The 18,980-nt window shown below is 41.7% G+C and overlaps 1 protein-coding gene across 2 annotated transcripts in view; it reads right to left on the bottom strand.

Annotated features, from left to right (window-relative positions):
• Positions 1–326: 326 nt before the first annotated feature.
• CRYL1 (crystallin lambda 1) overlaps positions 327–18,980 on the bottom strand; it is a 52,679-nt gene continuing 34,025 nt past the window's right edge. Inside the window, exons 6-8 of one of the 2 annotated variants that reach the window (XM_039718542.1) lie at positions 16,962–17,067; positions 4,345–4,451; positions 327–2,565 (exon numbers count right to left, since the gene is read on the bottom strand). In XM_039718542.1, the coding sequence (XP_039574476.1) occupies positions 2,452–2,565; positions 4,345–4,451; positions 16,962–17,067 (327 nt within the window). In that variant the 3' untranslated portion in view covers positions 327–2,451. The remainder of the gene's footprint in view (positions 2,566–4,344; positions 4,452–16,961; positions 17,068–18,980) is intronic. The other variant, XM_039718543.1, reaches the window with a different exon arrangement.

Here is an 18,980-nt window from a genome sequence, read left to right as displayed (position 1 = left end):
AGGTCAGACCAGGCTGTTCAGGGCTTCATCCAGGACTTGAAAACCTTCAGGTTGGAAGACTGTACCACTTCTGTGGATACCCTGTGCCTCTACCTGACTAATCCTCATGGTGCAAAAATACCTCCTGGAGGCTGGAACTCCCATGCAAATGTCAGTTAAAATGCACCTTTTGTCAAGCACCTTCCCCTTCCTCAACTTAGAGCTGTAAACCTGTGTGGGAGGTGATGCTCCAAGGTGAGATCTGCTGTAACCCTGTGGAGCAGCTGCTCACTCTACAGAAGTGCTCTGTCTCTCAAGCATCAATCACAATGTAGCACACAAGTCAATAACTTCCTAATTAAAATATTTTATTAATAAGCAAATAATAAAGACAGCAGCAAATATTTCATGGCATGATCAGGTTTTAAAAAAATCTCAGAGTAAAAAGAAGCACTGCAAGCTAATTAGTTATGACATTGTCATATGCCCACAAGAAAAACAGGTCAAATCTTGAGAATAATCAGAATCTTCTTCAGCCTCATCTGAAATGCAAAACCATACACAAAATGAGGAAATCAACCTCATAGTTAATTTACTATTGCCTAGTAAGGCCTCAGGAGTGAGGACTGACTTCTCAGATATCTAAATGCAGGTTGAGCCAGTCAATAAAAAACAAAAGAAACATGAACATTTTAAGTCTCTATTGAGATAAAGTAACAATTTGAGCTTACAAATTTCCTGTTCGCTGATTATAAAAAAGCACAGGACAGCCTCTGCACTATGCCTCCTATTCTATGTTTTACATCCAGAGATGTGTTCTTGGCTACCACTTGTGTCGTGCAATACAAATTGTCTTACATCTCTTTTACTGTGTCCTAAGCACAGTAAGTAGGTTTGGTATGTTCATGCAGACATTTCTGCTAAGCTCAAAATGGTAACTAGTAAAGTTACAGCTTTAATAAACAAGATATTGTTTGTGTACTGCATCCTCTATAAAAAACAAATCAGAATTAGCAGAATGACAGCTTAAAACTTCTGCATCTGTACTGTGAAGTTACATGACGAGCTAGCACAAATTCAGAACTGCATAACTCAAGCAGGGTGGGTGCAATGCACTGTTTCAAGCTATTCCTACTATCTGCATTAACAGTAATGCCCCAAGGTTCCAGCTAAGATCAAAGTCCAACTATATTACGGAGTACAGATGTTCATAATAGCACTTTGCAGGGGACCAAAACATGTCACTGCAGCACCTCAGGCTGATCCTACTTCCAGGTGTACCCTGTGTTTTTCTATGTGGAGATGTATCTCCTGAGGGAAGGGCAGCAGTAAAGCATAAATGCTACGTCTAAGCCACTGGATCTTTCCCTCTGTAGGGGACCAGACAAGCAGATCATAGAATCATCAGATGTCTTGGGTTGGAAGGGATCTTAAAGATCATCTAGTTCCAGCTCAGATATCTGGGTTCCTTCAGCTACAGCTGTTACATTCACTACAGCTGAGTCCTAAAGAAGCAGATCTTGCTTCAAACCAATGTATAAAACAGATGTGGCAACAGAGAGGTGAACTGGTTTCCCGAGATCATTTGGAAGGTCATGGAGAAAGCCCAGACAGATGCACTACACCACACTGTCTCCCAAACCAGCTACTAAATCCAGATCTCTTATTTCTTGCAGACAAGTCACAAAATCGGGCACAGACTCATGCAGCAATGCCAAGAGCCAGCATCAAAGATCAGTGGGCTCTCAAGTGCATGGTCTTGAAGACCAAGTAGGTCTCTGGTAAGTCTTACAGAACCAGGGGGAGGGGATCAAGGGGGAATTCTGCTGTATTTATGCACATTTAGATCACCATACAGGTACAGAAGTGCCAAGGGCGGGGGGCGGGGAAAGGAGGAGCAGCTCTTTCCCCTACATTGTGAAACAGTAATACACACGAACTGAAGTGACCCTTAACTGCTGCTGAGGTCTCAGCTCACAATCCAGTGAATCCACTTTGCTCAATACAGCCTTCTCCTATCTGCAGTCACTGCTTTACAAATTAACCTCACTGTCACAGTGATTGGCGGGGGAGGGTTTATTTTCTCTAGTGACAAACAGCTGATGTTTGCCTGTTTCAGATCCCTGCATTAGCAAATATTGTTCAAGTGCTGAATTCCTAAGCAAGTTGAAAAATGCATTATTTAAAACATGATTGTGTTCCTGCATTGCACAATATTAATGTTGCTAAAACTACTTAACGTTTACACATCTAATGCATTTATATAGCAATTTGATAAATTTTAACTGAACTTTATAATAACTGTTTCTAGTCATTCATGAATTTGGCAAATTTGGACCAAATGTTTCGTTGGTCTCCATGTGCACATATAATTTGTTGCCCATTCAGCCTCCTCTTCTGCATGACTAAAAATCTCTGCTTTTCATGAAGATCTGCTCTTCATTTGGTCTTTCCTGTTAGACAAGGTACATCTCAGTCAGATTTCATCTGTCTTTTCAGTTTGGCAAGACTGGTAAGACATTCATCTCTCCATTTTCTTCTGGCATCCAGGACTTTTGGAACAACTGGAATTTTTTCAGACAGTGCCTGGAAGAGAAAATTTAAGATAACTAAATTTCCCATTCTGAGTGAAAGGTTTTTCACCAGCATTTTTCTCCTGCTTTCCCTGTGTCAGACCAAGTCACCATCCACAAATTCAGGCTATCACAAGAAATAGGTCATTAATTCTTTCCATGAGTGACTGGAAAGGAACCAACCTGTATGGGAATAAAAATGTTCCCACTTGGATAAAGTTATCCTGAATGTGGCAATGTAGATGACTACAGAAACAACAAAGCATCAGCCTCTTCCCTCATTTTGCTTCACACAGTCACTGTCTAGTCTCTTTGATTATAATCTTTTATTAAGTAGAAAGGAGACAACCTGGCCATTTATGGTTGCTGAAAATGTGTTCTGAACCAGATTCCTGTATGCGGTTCCCCATAAATGAAGTGAGGGATAACATGTTTATAAAAACATTTTGTCTTAAGAATACCAGTTATTATAAAAATGACAGGGGAAAACAGGGGAAAAAAGTATTTCTGAGTGCACAGTCAAAGTTGTCTTAGAAGTGACAAGGAAAAAAAAAATGTTTTGAGAGTGCAGATAGAGACCACAAGGTCATCTTTGCTAAAATAGGACCTGAGGTCTTAGGCTTAAAAGGCAAGTGTTGAGAAACTGGGTAAAACGTGGACCTGCTACCAATGACTGGCAAGCTGCAGTCACTCCAGAAAAAAATCAGAGGGAGGGACAGAGCAGTAAGGTAAGAAATGCAGAGGATTTAAGTAAGATCTAACAGAGGATCCCTGCAAGCTCATCTTTGGCACTGAAGACTGAGGATAATAAAGACACAGAAGCAGACATTGAAGTGGAATCCAGCCTTCTGTAAAGAAAGCCAAACTGTTTCATACCATTCAAAAGCTTCTGATTGTGAATGATGCCAAAATTATTACTGGTTGTTATTATAAGCAGTCTATGTTATTTAAGCATAAAAGAATGTCTTTCCTCAAAATGCATTAACATAAATAGGAACACAAAATGCTATCTTCCATACAGGCTGCCTCCATCTTTGGAATTAATCTCTGACAGCTGATCAGAAATTATTCAACCCATATATATATTCTTTAGTCAATCATTAAAAAAGGCACCTTTTGAAAAGGCAGAATTAGGAAATGACAATACTTCCGTTGATTCCTGTGGTCATTCAAAATAACTATGTAGTGACTATAAACAAATTGTGGGCTTAGAAATGTTAATACATCAACTAGATCCCAATCCAGAACAGCACTTAAACACATTTTACCTTCAAACATACAAGTAACCTTACCAGACTGCTCACATGCTTCTCTTAAACATTTGTTCCATGACAAACTGGAACTCTGGTTTGTGAAGTATAAAAAGAACACCCAGAAGAAGAAAAGCTACAGGTTTATGCAGGAAGATGGAGTTGGAGGAAGACACAGGATGAATATTCATGTAGGAAAGGAAGCTGAGAATAATATGATAAGAGGAGGGAAGTGTAAGGAATAGCATGGAGGATTAAAATGTCAATAACCCACAGCTGTTAGCAGCTGACTCCTCTGTCTAGTAATAATGCTTCTGGTAATAATGTGACTGCTAGGTCACTCTTCCATGATGTATTGTCCAAGTGCTTTCAAAAGGGACTCACGTGCATGCTGTACTGATCTCTTCCCCTAAAGTGCACATTCACACAATAAATACAGACTATAGATACCTCCAGCAGTAAACTGAAATAGCACATATGTAAAAATAAAAACTAACGTTCTTTGTTCTGAATGTCACTGTTTTTATCAGCTCCATATTTACCTGATTGACTTTCTGCACAGTTTCACCTGAAAATTCTGGAACTGGCCCAAAGGTGTTCAGAACAAGTTTCATTCCTTCAGCGTATCTTTCACAATAACTTGAAACACCTGAAAATAAGAGTGAAAAGTTACATTACAACAGAAATTCCTAGTTAAAGTCAGTAAGGCTGCCTGTGCTAAAGCACTGTCTTAAATCAGAGACCCCAAAAATGCTCTGCTCTTATGATTAAGACTCCTAATTGTCAGCTAGGGAAAATGGATTCTATCCATCCCATTTCCATTAAGGTTCACGAAAAAATTATTTAGGACACAGCTGCATTGCAAAACCAATGAATGTCACACACCAGCAGAAAATGCCGTGTGAGGGTGTAGTGCACGATCATGAATATACCTGTGCTTTGTTACTTGTGACCAGAAAGCTTCCCTGACCAGGGACCATGCTCTCACCTCTCCTCCCGGTCAGTGTGTGTCGGATCTTGAAGCATTCCTGTCATTACTTCCACTTATTAACCTGGAGTGTATCAAGGACAACACTGCTCAGGGGGAAAGCGTCAAAGGCATGGAGACACAGGTGGCCTCCAGTGAAGGAAAAAAGCTAAAGGAGGAACAGATGGATCTTGCAGATCAGCATCTTGCAACCCCTAACTGGGGTTAGAGACAGGCATTTGGCTTTTTTAACCCCCTCTGATGGTTGAGGACTTCTAGGGGGAGACAGGGTTCACCTGACACAGTGGAGAAAAGGCATCTTTGCCAAAACCCTGGCCCATCTAGTGAGAAAAACCTTATATCAGGGGCAACTGAAGTGTGTGGGGATGGCTCACACAACTGGAGAGATACACACTGCAAGAAAGACAAGGAGAGGTGTGCTATGTCTGTAATGGGGCAGCTCAGATCTCTGGAGCTATTCCATGGGAAGGATGACTGGCTGAGTGAGAGCCTGTGGACAGACCAGTAAAGCACTGCTCCAAGAGCAGGAACAGTTCATCCTGATATTCAGGAAGACAAGTACATGTATCAAGAGATTTGCTTGGATGAACTCCAGTGCAAAAAGGTGTCATACAGCAGGTGGAAGCAGGGATAGGCTGTAAAGAAGAAGCTGAAAAACACCACCTGGGCATGTAGGAATGGTGTCAGGAAAGCCAAAGATCAGCTCCAGCTGAAACTTGCAAAGATATCAAGGGCAACAAGATGGACTTCTACAGTTAGTAATAGCCCTTATTGTTACTAGCATGCCCTTGCAAGTCTGCTTTCTACCATACTTTAAACATTAAGTCAGTCAATGCACCAATGTCATCATGAGATCTGCAGATGACTGAAGGCAAACATTGCACCCATCTTCAAAAAAGGTACAAAGAAAATCACATGCCAATCAATCTCTCTTCTGTCCCTAAGAAAATCAAAGAGCAAGTCCTCTTGAAAGAAATTCCTGGACACAAGAATGGGAATGCGATTGTGACCATCAGCATGTAGTCTCCAATGGTGTAAATCATGTCTAACTGACCTCATTGCCTTCTGTGGTTAACAAACTGTTTGTGAAAAATAGGAAAGTAGTGGATATCATTTACCTCAACTTTAGAAAGCCATTTGAAGCATCTTTCATGATATTCTTGTATCAAAGCTAGGACATTAGGGTTTGTGTCTGGACAACTAGATGGACAAAAAATGGGTTGGACATGTAGGTTTAGAGGTAGTGGTTAATGGATTGCACTCCACCTGCGAGCCAGCAAAAATGAAGCATTGCAGGAACTTGTCCTGGGACCCATACTGCTTAACAAAACATCCTCATAGGGTTTGCGAATAGCATCAAATTGGGTAGGAGTGGGAGCTAGAGGGGTATGGACCAGCTGATACATTGAAGTGCAGGACTGCTCTTAGAAAGGTTGGAGGAATGAGCCAATATAAAACTTTAAAAAGGACATATGCAAGATCCTGCATCTCAGAAGGAAGAGCTCCTTGCAACAACACAGGATTGTGAACTCCAAGAACTCCTGGTAGTGGCAGGCAGCAAGCTGCACAGGAACCAACAGTGTGACCTGGCAGAAAAGAGGGCCAGCAGCCTAGGCTGTGTTAACAGATTGAAGTTAATTAACTGTGGACTGAAGGAAGAGATTAACACCCTTTACTCAGCACTCATTAGACTGCATCCAGAATACCACATTCACTTTGGGACTCCCCAGTACAAAAAACCACTGACAAAACAGAGCAACTTCAGCAGAAGCCACCAAAATGGGGGTGGCTAGAGCACTTGTCCTGTGAGGAAAGGCTGGGGGATCTGGGTTTGTTCAGCCTGCAGGAGAGATGGCTGTGGGGGATCCTACAGCAGCTTGCAGTGCTGCAGCAGAGCCTGTGGGGAAGTCAGCGAGCACACAGAGCCAGGCCCTTTATGTTTGTGGAGCAGCAGAAAGACAAGGGATGACAGGTACAACTTGATATGAGGAGTTCTGACTGGACACTCAAGCACTGGCACAGTTTGCCCACAGAGGTTGTGCAGTCTCCACTTCTGGGGTTTTTCAAGACTATATAAAAACCTGAGAGTTTGGCCTGACAGACCTTCACAGAGGATCTGTGAAGCTCTTAAAACACATGGTTAGAGAACCTGACAACCAGCTAACTGGTAATGATGGGTAAAATGGCAGCCAAGTAGACCTTGGCTAAATTACAGGAAGACCCAGGTTCCATCAGCTCCAGTAGGAATCTCTAAACAATTATTGTTGAGGCCCTAGAGAGTATGAAATCATACGTGCACAAAAAAGAGAAGTCGGTCACTTAGCCAGACATACATATCTAGCAGACTTTTTAGTGCTATTAACTACCACATAATCAAGAGAGGATAAGGATAAGCCGTTCTCAATCAGGACGTCAGAAACTGCATCACAACAGTAAATGAGCACTGCTTATCTGGCAGTAAGCAAGCTGACACTGATAAAATCACAGAATCAACGAGGCTGGAAAAGACTGAGATCATTAAGTCCAACCTATCACACCTATGTGGATTATTCTGATGATCACCTTAGAACTTAGAAGTTCTGGAGATCCACTAAAGTCTTCTGAGAACCATAGAGACTGAAGAATTTGCATACTTAATTCTATTTTTATTAGCTAGTTATCAAAGCAAAGAGGAGGAACATGCAAAAGACAAAGGCAAGCAGTTACAGTTACCAACTCTTCCATGAAGACTCAGGACATGTACAAACTGAGAAGCATGAACAAGAACTGTTCATGGTCTTGTCAAACCACAAAATACAGGAAATATAAGTGGGCAGGCCTGACTATCACACTAAAGAATGTAAAACAGGTCATGAGTCATTAAGTGATCTCTTTCTTCAACAGCTCCCTGGAATACACTACTGTATGATATCAATACCTTAGAAGTCACATCTGTCTAACCCTAAAATGGCTGAGGCTGGAATGAATGAATAGAAGCCTCTGACTACTGCCAACTATGTATCATAAGCTACACCACTTAGATTGCTCAACATGCCTGAAATCGCTGAAGTACAGACTTTCTGAAAGGCCTCTGAGGTCAGTAGGAGGATAGAGAACACTCTTGTTTCTGGGCCAAAGAAGAACTTTCAAAGAACAAAGCCTCAAGGAAGTACTAAATTTCCTTCAGCACTCTGAAGTCATGATGACCATCAGCTAAACAACTGAAAGGACAGAACAGGATAATACGTCCATTGCATAAGAGCAACATAAACAGATTTGAGAGTATTCCACTCCTTTAAAAATGGACTAGAAACATTCTCCAGTATCTGAAGGAAGGAGGAGGCTCTGAGAAAAGCCACAGCCTCATTAAATAGCTTGAACCTATATTTGGTGCCAAGAGTGTGACAATCAGCAGTTAGTCTGTTTCCTTGTGTTATCTACCCATGGAGCACAAGCATTCCTAGAATACAACCTGGCACGTTCCAGTTTTCCCCAACACAAGAAGGAATGCCAGCTAATCACACAGGTACTTTGGTTTTTGCTCCATTTTCTTGATTTACATACAGCCAGAAACCTCCAGATTGCCTAGTGGGTTTCAAAACATCCCTGGCAGGAAGTGAGGTTCAGGAAGAGAAGCATTACTGTGGGATGTGGAACAGGCTGTGATATCATCCTATCTCTTCACTGGGGGAAGAAGCAGAGACCACCATCCACTTCCACAAGCACTGCGGAAAGCACCACTGGTTACCAGGCTTTTCTGACCATACCCTGCCATTACCATAAGTGTTTACCTATTACATTTTAAGTGCTGGGCTCACAGACTTCAGCACCTGAAGCCAACCCAGACTGACCTACCATGCTATCCACGTGAGCAATCCTGGGAACCCAAGACAATGCTTTACAAGACTTATGCACCAGCCACAAGACAGAGACAGTTACATGCAACTTGCTCATGTGAGCTTTGTCTTCTATCAGTGAGGATTCTGAGCAAAAATATTCCCACATCATGCAACATCACAGAATCACAGATGTAGAAGTAGAAATGACTGATGCAGAAGAGTGAAGATTTATTCTGCCAGCAGCTGTTGCCAGCTGGACAATGACAAAATAAACAAAGGCAACTCAGTTGAATATGACAATTAAATCAACTCCCCATGAGCAACTGGCAACAGAAGGAATGGTAAACTGAGCAGTGTCAGTTACCAGTTATTCTGGTGTTTACCCAGCTCACACTGGTCTATGACACTTATTTTAGATTTGGTATTTTTCCAAAAGTCAATGGGAACCTTTCAAACATCTGGTAAGCTTGTGCAATAATACCACAGATCTGAATAGTTCTGACTGTGGTAGCAATGAGAAGGTAGACTAGAAGACTGTGCACCAGAAATCTTTTTCACAAGCCCCAAGCACACTAGTATCTTGGGAAAGCTGAATGCTTGGATATGGCTGAACCATTTACCTGCTGAGTATGAACTCCTGAGCTGGAAATGGCCTTTAAAGCTCACTCAGCCAGCTAGACCTGGAAATCAAGCTCCTACTGGCAGTTCACCTACTGCTTGAATGAATCAGAACAATTTCTGGGTGGGTGTAGCTCATCAGTGCAGCAGAGACGTGCCTAATGCAGGCTGGGTAGCACAATTCACCTACTGCGTGTAATGTAGGAATGGAAAGAAACCTTACACAACATCAGCAAAAGAGGAAAAAGTGAGAAAAAAGTTAGGGGTCTAGAGAAGAGCAGCAGCATCAGTACAGCTGATAATCAACATGGTGGCTAATATGGTAATGTAGCAGGCACATATGCTGCATGCTAAGCAGGGGGTGGGCACTGCAAAATCTTTCAAGTCTCAAGGGAGTAGACCAAAAGTTAGAACACACACACTCTCACTTAAGGATTAAAAAAATCAGTAGTTCAAATTAATAACTCAAGACAGTTCTCCCAGCGTGAAATACAATTTTAATTTGATTCCAGTAATCAGTATCTACTGACTGAATGCCTTCTTGAAGCTGGCACTTGAGCAATGGGGAATATTGCTGAAAAAATCACTTTGCTTTTCAACTGAAAACTCATAGCAAATATTTGACTCCAGGCCTTTAGACATAGGAGTCCTTTGGTTCAAGGGTCAGGGCTATTGCAAAGGTGGATAAGAAGAGCCCTTGGCTGGACCGTAGGGACAAGAAGGAAAACAAATATTACAGAATCTCTTTAATCCTTGTTGATACTACCCAGAGAGCAGCTTAAGCTGGAAGAATTAGCATTGGCAAACAGTGTGAAACAGACAGGAGCACCTGGGAGATGGAAAACCAGCAAGATGGCAAATGGGGTTCATTGAAACAACCATCTCTCTTTGCAGGCCACTGCTGTGCCCACACTGTGCCTCACTATCTCCAGCTGGAGAACAAGAATCACACAAGATGCATCTGGGACAGAGGAAGAGGATGATACCTTCCTCTTGTCTGTGTGGTTTGCTGGCTCCCTGTGTAAACCTTCCCCTTTCCTGCACACGCTCACCTAGTCAATGTTGGAGGAAAGAGGCCATGGGAGGAGCGGATGTTGCAGCAGGCAACTGAGAACTATGAACACAAAACAGAACTACCTCCAGGGAAGGTAGAAGTTTCCTGAATCTTCCTCCCACCAGTTAGTCACAGCTATGGCAGGGAGTGAAAGAAAAAGAATGAGTTACAAAAATTCTAAGGGGGTAGTATAGGCAGGATTATAGAGATGAAAAGGGGAATAACCTATTTTCCTTGAAAATCTCAAACTCTCAGTATTTCTGAGTTCTACAGTCTAGTTACAAGAACACGTTGCCACAAGGAAGACAAAGGCATTGATTCAAGGCTCTTCAGCTGCCCATATGTATCTAGGACACACAAGGCTCCAATAATGGAATAAGCTGCTGCTTATTCAGTTTCGATGGGAGTCCAGGCAGTTTCCAAAATGGCTAATGAACTATCCCACAATAATTTGTTCTAATAACCACATTTAAGGTTTGCAGATCCTTACCTGAGAACTTGCACTGGTGTGGTACAAACATGGTTACTGCTGCAATGCCTCTAGTTGCATCACCAAGATGAACACAGTATTGATGAAGGAAAAGGAACTCAGGACAGATATTTGGCTTAGAAACATGCATAAAGTACTTCACTGCCCTAAGAGAAGACACAAGTGAAGTTCATAAAGAGGACAATGACTGTAGCAGTAGGAAAAGTGAAGTGAAAACACAACAGTATAAAATGTAATATGTTCATGCATTGTAGTTTGTAAGCACCTTAAAGTATCAGCTTCTTGTATGCTGTCTCATCCCTTTCTCTTCTCGAGAAAGGCATCAGGCATGAGGACTGAAGGATACAAGCCAGCAAACTCGGTAAACCAGCCTAGCAAGCACTGAGACACTTGTGAGAGAGAATGAGAGTCAGGAGCAAGTGTCACTGGCATGGACAGGGAACATGCCAAAGAGAGGGTGCTCCACCATACTGAGTATTAACTTGATGATTTTCAACCTGATGAGCAGCATATACAGTAATGACTCAAAGAGAGGAGGCATGATGGTCAAGCTACTGACGCAATAGCATCAACAATTTGAAAAGACTGGGGTGGGGTTGACTTCGGCACATAAAATCTAAGAAGAGGCTGCAAGGAAAGATGAGTATGGATGATAGAAAAAAAGGGCATATTTTAACAGAAAAAAGGGAACATCATGGAGGAATCTGACATGGTTATATTATGTTCAGAGAAACAAAAGTCCCTAAATCTTTTCATGATAGAGGGATTACATTTCTAGACATTACACCTCCAAGGGCAACTTTCTAAATGTAATCCTATCTTCATCAAGGGTGTGTCTGAACACAGATGCATGCTCTGAGCTAGGGTGTGAATTCACAGGACGTTTTGTACACTACATTAATTGCCACATGAGTTCACTTAGGGCTCTAGTTGCACAAATACTTGGAACTGCACTGAAAAAGTGGCAGCACCAAAAAAAAAGTTTTATTCTTGTTGCGCTAGTGTTATCATCTCAACAGCAATGCACAAGTATTTCTGCAGGCCTGCTGTGAGCTGGATCAAGGAATTAAACGGAGTCATTATGAACTGCTTATTCTTAGATCAGTTTCAAACTTGGGATGAATTCCTCAGTCTGAGCCAGCCACTTGGTGATCACTTCACACTCTTTCATTAATGCATCAAGACATGTTCTTTGGGAACCATCTATAATGACTTGAAGAATAAAGGACAAATAATTCCTGTGCAAAGCCATGTGTTCCTTTCAGAAAGCAGAGGGAACTACTTTGCACCTAAGAGCCCATAGAAGGAAACTGGTGCACAGCAGTATTCTGAAAAATTCACATCTTGACTTACTGCATATAAACTCTTTCATACACAAAAGCCCTGCCTCCACAGAGGCAAACAGCAGTTCTAGAAGGGTTATAAACTGCTTTCTTCAGCCTAATGGGAAGGGAACTGAATGCATGTAAACACATATGAAATATATGGTGGGTTTATGAAAATGAAAAGAGTTTGTATGATTATATACCCCTGTGATACTCCATCTCAGTAGTACCCTCTTATAAGTATCCTGAATTGGGTTGAGATATTTTATTATCCTGAAACATAACACATAGACTGGACAGAAAAGAAGGCAGTCTTCATTTTCTTAGATGTTACTACCTTAGACGTTCTCACACCTGCTGACCAGCTTGCAGTACAAAAGCTCTTGAACTGGGTTAAGGCTTGGTTTGCTCCCCGTACAGCAGCACTGAAGTAGTGGCCATAGCAATGAAAATATCTCCTCTTGAACCAGCCAGCATATCTGTTTAGAATAATTCTTAGAAACCACTCTTGGCTCTGTCTTGCCAAACAAAACAAGTAAAATTTCCTCCCTTTGAACTATGACTTATGATTCTCCACTCTTTCCTTTTCATATTTTGTGCTTTTCACACAGCACAATCATTCTGCCCCTATCACCCAAAACCAATTCACCTGGCAGGTGCTTCTAAGATGAGCAAGTATTGCCACTTTCTGTAAGAGAAACACAATTTTGATCATGAAGACTCATTTCTAGCTTACTAGATATTTGTACTTTCTTTGTGGGGACCATACATCAGACCAAATTTCCACATAAGTCCCACAGACACTTGTATGGATACCTCAGTGAGTGGCAGGTAGAATATAATCCTGGAATGGTGTTTGTATAAATGCAGGAGAGAAAACAGCAATAAAGATCCTTCAACCTCCCCCCATCCAGCTGTTCTGCTAATATTGGCAGTTTAGATCAAGTTCCAACTATAGCTCACTAATTAGCCTACTAAGAAAATAACTCATCTAAGCCAATTGTGAAATACATATGAAGAGCTTTTGCTGCAAAACTGTAACACACAGGATATTATAGTCTAGCCTCTGCTTCTACAGATGATTGCTTGCAAGGTCTTAAAAAAAAAGAAAAAAGAAAAAAAGAAGAAACCAGATTTTTCAAGAAACAGGAGATTAGGAGATGCAATCTCACAGAGGGTGGACAATTTTCACTATATGCACAGATTGCCCAGTACATGTACAGGTGGGATGTTGTGTCTGCTAACATAATCCCACAACAGTGAACAGGCAAACTGACTGTAGTGAAGTCTACTGATCTTCCTTGTAAAAGACATAACAGCGTTTGTTGTGATGCTGGCATGTGAAATCATAAGAGGACAAACTTAAAATCTGAAACAGATACCAAAATTAATTTTATTTGATGAAATCAACAATCAACTTTACATTATTATGCAGTTTGGGTATGCTTCATTCCTCCCCAAAGCAGTTTCCTTCCTGTCTGTTGCAATTCAGTCCTCAAACTGTTGTTGCTGTCTCTGCTTCTTTTACTGACTTGGCGCTGTCATTTTATTCCATGTTCAAGGCTCTTGGCTCACTGCCATATAGTCAGCATTCCTAATATTCATGCATTGAATAAATGGTAACCTAAAGTGGCCTAGATTATAGGTTTGATAGAATCATTTATGAATATGGAGGAAAGGATGTAAGAACTAACAGAGGCAAAAAATGACATTAGCTCATAGGAAGTTTAAGGGAGGATCTTGATGTATGCATCCCACAGGGAAAGAAGAAACACTGATCTCAGAAAAAATAATTGGAATAAATTTATTCAAATCTAAACAACAGTGTCACATCACCATAACAAAACAAAACAAAAAAAAGGACTCTCCCTCTACAAAAAACACTATTTTCTCTCACATGCTTTCTTCATCCTTCCTCACTGATTAACAAAGAGTTTAACACTACGGACAACTAATATCTTATAGCTGTAAAAAAAGGCAGCTGCTGTGAAGCTGGTGAAGCTGACAGGCTAATGAAAAGAATAGAGGCAGTTTCTTGTATCTACCTCCACTTCCTTCCGCTAATAAAAAAGAAGACAGTATTAGTACAAAGCATCAGAGAAGGCTTTCATAGAATCATAAAGTCCTTTAGGCTGGAAAAGACTTCTAAGGTCAAGTCCAGCTGTTAACCCAGCACTGCTAAGTTCACCAGCAAACCATGTGGCAGTCAGGGACATGTCTCTTCAATATCTCCAGGGACTGTGACACAACAGGCTAATGAAAAGAATAGAGGCAGTTTCTTGTATCTACCTCCACTTCCTTCCGCTAATAAAAAAGAAGACAGTATTAGTACAAAGCATCAGAGAAGGCTTTCATAGAATCATAAAGTCCTTTAGGTTGGAAAAGACTTCTAAGGTCAAGTCCAGCTGTTAACCCAGCACTGCTAAGTTCACCAGCAAACCATGTGGCAGTCAGGGACATGTCTCTTCAATACCTCCAGGGATTGTGACATGACCACTTCCCTGGCAGCCTCTTCTCTTCCAATGCTTAACAACCCCTACCATGAAGAATTTTTCCCTAATATCCAATCTAAATCTTCCCGGGTTGAACTGCAAGCCATTTCTTCTTGTCCTATCACTTGTTACCTGGAAGAAAAGACTGATCACTTGGCTGCACCCTCCTGTCAGGCAGCTATAATATCCAATCTAAATCTTCCCTGGTTCAACTTCAAGCCATTTCCTCTTGTCCTATCACTTGTTACCTGGAAGAAAAGACTGATCTCCACTTGGCTGCACCCTCCTATCAGGCAGCTGCAGAGAGCAGTAAGGTCTCCCTGAGCCTCCTTTTCTCCAGGCTGAACACCCCCAGCTCCCTCAGCTCCTCCCACAGCACTTGTGCTCCAGACCCTTCCCCAGCTCCGTTGCCCTTCCCTGGACACGCTCCAGCCCCTCCATGTCTTTCCTGCAGTGAGGGGCCCAGAGCTGAGCACAGGATTGGAGCTGTGGCCTCAGCAGTGCTGGGTACAGGGGGACGGTCACTGCCCTGCTCCTGCTGCCACACCAGGGCTGACCCAGGCCAGGATGCCATCGGCCTTCTTGGCCACCTGGGCACACCCTGGATCATCTTCAGCTGCTGTTGTCCAGCACCCCCAGGTCCTTTTTCACCAGGTAGCTTCCCAGACACTGTCCCCAGCCTGCAGCACTGCCTGGGGTTATTGTGACCCAATGGCAGGACCAGGCACTTGGCCTTGCTGAACATCATGGAATTGGTCTTGCCATCCAGCATGTTCAGATCACTCTGCAGGGCCTTCCTGCCATCCAGCAAATCAACACTCCCACCCAACATGGTGTCATCTGCAAATTTACTAAGGGCATGCTAAGGGCACACTTGATCCCTTCATCCAGATCCATGAAGATACTAAACAGGACTGGGCCCAGCACTGAACCCTGGGGAACACCACTTTGTGATCAGCCCCGAGCTGAATGTAATTCCATTCCTCAACGCTCTCTAGGCCCAGCTATCCAGACAGTCTTTTACACAGTGAGCAGCCAGTTTCTCCAGGAGAATGCTGTGGAAAATGGTGTCAAAGGCTTTACTAAAATCCAGGTAGACAATATCTTTTTCCTCATCCCCTAACCAGATCATCTTGATTTAGAAGGACCTGTGGAAAATGGTGTCAAAGGCTTTACTAAAATCCAGGTAGACAATACTTTTTCCTCATCCACTAAGCAGATCATCTTGATTTAGAAGGAGATCAGGTTAGTCAAGCAAATCCTTGGCAATGAAGAGGAGGTCCATATTATTCCACATTATGTGAAGCAATACTGGGCAACCAAAGAGAAGTTGGCACTGGCACAGAACTATGAACATAAGCCACCACACGTCCTGACATCAGCAATTTTCATTTAAACTGATGAGTGCAAGAGGCTGAGTCACTCTGTGAGCACATAACCAGGAGCAGCTCTAGACTCAGACACAATGCATCTGCAAGTGCCTGAATGAAGCAATACTTCTCATAACCCAAGTTACTGAGCCAGCCAACAAGGGGCTGTTGGAGAAATGTTTCAGTGCACAAGCGTACTGCAGCATTGCCTAGAAGATCCAGCAGCAGAGCAGGAGCCTACCATGTCAGGGACCATACAAAAGCAAAATAAAGACACTGCCCATAATATAAAGAGCTAGTATTTACTTGATCTTAACTTTTTGAAGTTTTCGTGTTTTGTTGAAGTCTTTGCTCAAACCTTTGTGATGCTGATCCATAATTTTTATTTCATTTTACGCAATTCACTTTTTATTTACCTGGGATTCACATATACTATTCAAAAACATCTAAAAGAATTAATTATGCATGGCAGATGTCAAACTGTTACTTGACTGTTTTGTCAAGTCAGCTTTGTATGCACAGGGTTTTGCTGACAAAAGTAATTTAATTTCACTCAGGACATAAGCTTAAAGCACAGCAACTCTAGGGATATTTACAAATTCAGCTTTGCTACAAATTCAGCAGCAGGGGGTATTCATCTGTTGACACTGGATTTTATCAGCTAAATGTTTTCAATAGTTTATTTAATCTGACACTCAGATGGTTCTGAACTATGGCTACAGCAATGTTATCAAAGTATGATGGGATGAATCTTGGAAAAAATTTATTACACAGCTAGTGTTTTGATAGGTTGTTATCTTTCATCTGATCATTTGTAACAGGATAATCAATATCCATTTCCTTCCACTGACGTCACACTTTAAATACATTTTCCTTATCATTACATTAAAAAAAGAGACAAGTCATAGTCGCAGCAATCCTAACCTGGTTTGTTACATAACATTTCCACTGTCTTGTGCAAAGCAAGCCTTCCCTTCATATTCATAACATTTTACACTACCTACCTTCTGCATTAAGATGCATGGTTTCCAGAGGTCCAATAAACGCGTATCGCATTCCCAATCCATCAGACATCACAAGGTCTAGATCAGTAGGAGATATTACTCCTTCCTAAGCAGTAAAATACAACAGGAGGGAAGACTGGTGAATGTTTGCTTTTAACACACAATTTCCCATTTTTTAATATATCATTTAAAAATTAGGGAAGTAATAAAAACTAAGGCTAGAAAAGGCAGTTAAGATTTCAAAGAGAAAAACACAACTGTTTGCCAGAATGTCCATCTACTATGCAAGCCCTCCTATGATTCAGCATAAGCATTCATTCCTATCTCTAGGACTGTACTTCATAGTCCCTGAAACTGAGAATCAGAGAAGAAAGCAAGCATGACACTCTTAATAGCACACAGCCTAAAGAGTTTATATCAAATCCAAGTATTATACCAACCCTTTTAAATACAGAAATTTTGGCTAAATGTTACACCTCCCTTCATATTGTCTTAGTTCTGGATTTTTGGGCAGAGTCCCAATTAGCAGAATGGTGGTGCACCAGTTGGTACTGCTCCTGAGGCCACCTGCAAAAAAGGCTGGGTCCAAACACACAGACAATGCAATTGCCACTCCCTTCACAAAACTCACCCAGCATTCAACCTACTCAGTCTCAACCTTCCCAGGTTTCTTGAGTTCATTGACAGCCTCACATCCCAAGAGCTGGCAGGATATGGAGCAAGAAAAATGAAGCTCTCCTTGTGTTAAAAGTGGAGCATTGCTATTCCACCCACATGCAGCACTTACAAGAAAGCTAATGCCTCCATCAGGCTGGGGCAAGCACAGAAAGGCTTGTAAAAAGTGATTTACTTGAGAAGAATACTATTTATTACATGAGGTTGTTCTCCACCTACTAGAAAGGTATTAATTAATGAAGACTTGTTCTAACCACTTTCATCAGGTTTTGAGAAGTTGTCCTCTTTATTCCCAGAGACATGAAAACATTTCCTTCTGGGTAGGAAGGCGGAAGAGATGCTGAACTGCTTCTAATTAATTTTTTTACCATACACTGAGGTGCTCAGCCTACTCAATGCCTCTTCCTTAATGAGGCCCTTTAAGCTTCAGAGTACTCATACTCATTTACTCATCTGCTTGGACAAAACCACATCATTTTCTGTTAAGTTTCTCTCTTGCAAGGCTCTGTCTGAATGCTCCTTTGTATCATGCAGTCATGGGCTACAGTTACGGGCACAGAGGACAACTCTTCTGATCTGTAGTAGACATTGCCATCTGAGCTAGACATCTAGACTCTTTATAATCACCAGGGGAAAAAGGTAATCAGCATCCTAAAGCAGGCATCTAGAATAGGTAAGATGAGTTGTGTCCTAAAAGGGCCTAATTCTCCTCACCAACTGAAAGATGAGTAAGAAGCCTAAATATCACTGTCTACATTTTCAAGATCCCATCTTAAATGAGCTGAATCTCACCCACAGTGTCTTCCTGTGTCCACAATTTACATAATCTACTGCTACTTTAAAAGAAACTTAAAAGCCACAAATCAACATAACTTCTACTACTGGGCACAGACATCAAGTTTCATCATCTCAGGCCTAAACTGAGACTTCTGTAAGACAACCTCAAGACTCAGCCTGTTAGTAGGCTTTGTTCCTGTCAACCAAGCCGGTCTGAATCCCTGTTACAGAACTCTACTTTGAAAAGGAAACACTGACATAATTATTAAGACCTATGTACCATATATGGAACACACAGTTCTCCTAACTATAAGCCATAAAATGGCAGGGATAAGAAAGCATTATTTTCTTGAAATTAAAGGGAATGCATAGACATGGTAAGGTAACTCATCTAGAGGCAGACAGGACTAAACAAAAACCTCAGAGAGAATTCAGATTACACACCAGCATCAGGGTAACTAACACAGACACCACAGATTCTGTGAAAGCTTTTTCCCCTGACATGGCAACGCAACTTCTCTGAACAACATCAGCAAAGTCAACAAAAGTGTTCTTCTGTGGGGAGTG

This window comes from Passer montanus, unplaced genomic scaffold, assembly GCF_014805655.1.
Source record: "Passer montanus isolate IOZ18808 unplaced genomic scaffold, ASM1480565v1 scaffold4, whole genome shotgun sequence".
NCBI lineage: Eukaryota > Metazoa > Chordata > Aves > Passeriformes > Passeridae > Passer > Passer montanus.
Note: the sequence above shows the minus strand (reverse complement) of the source record. Positions and strands in the feature narration are given on the sequence as shown.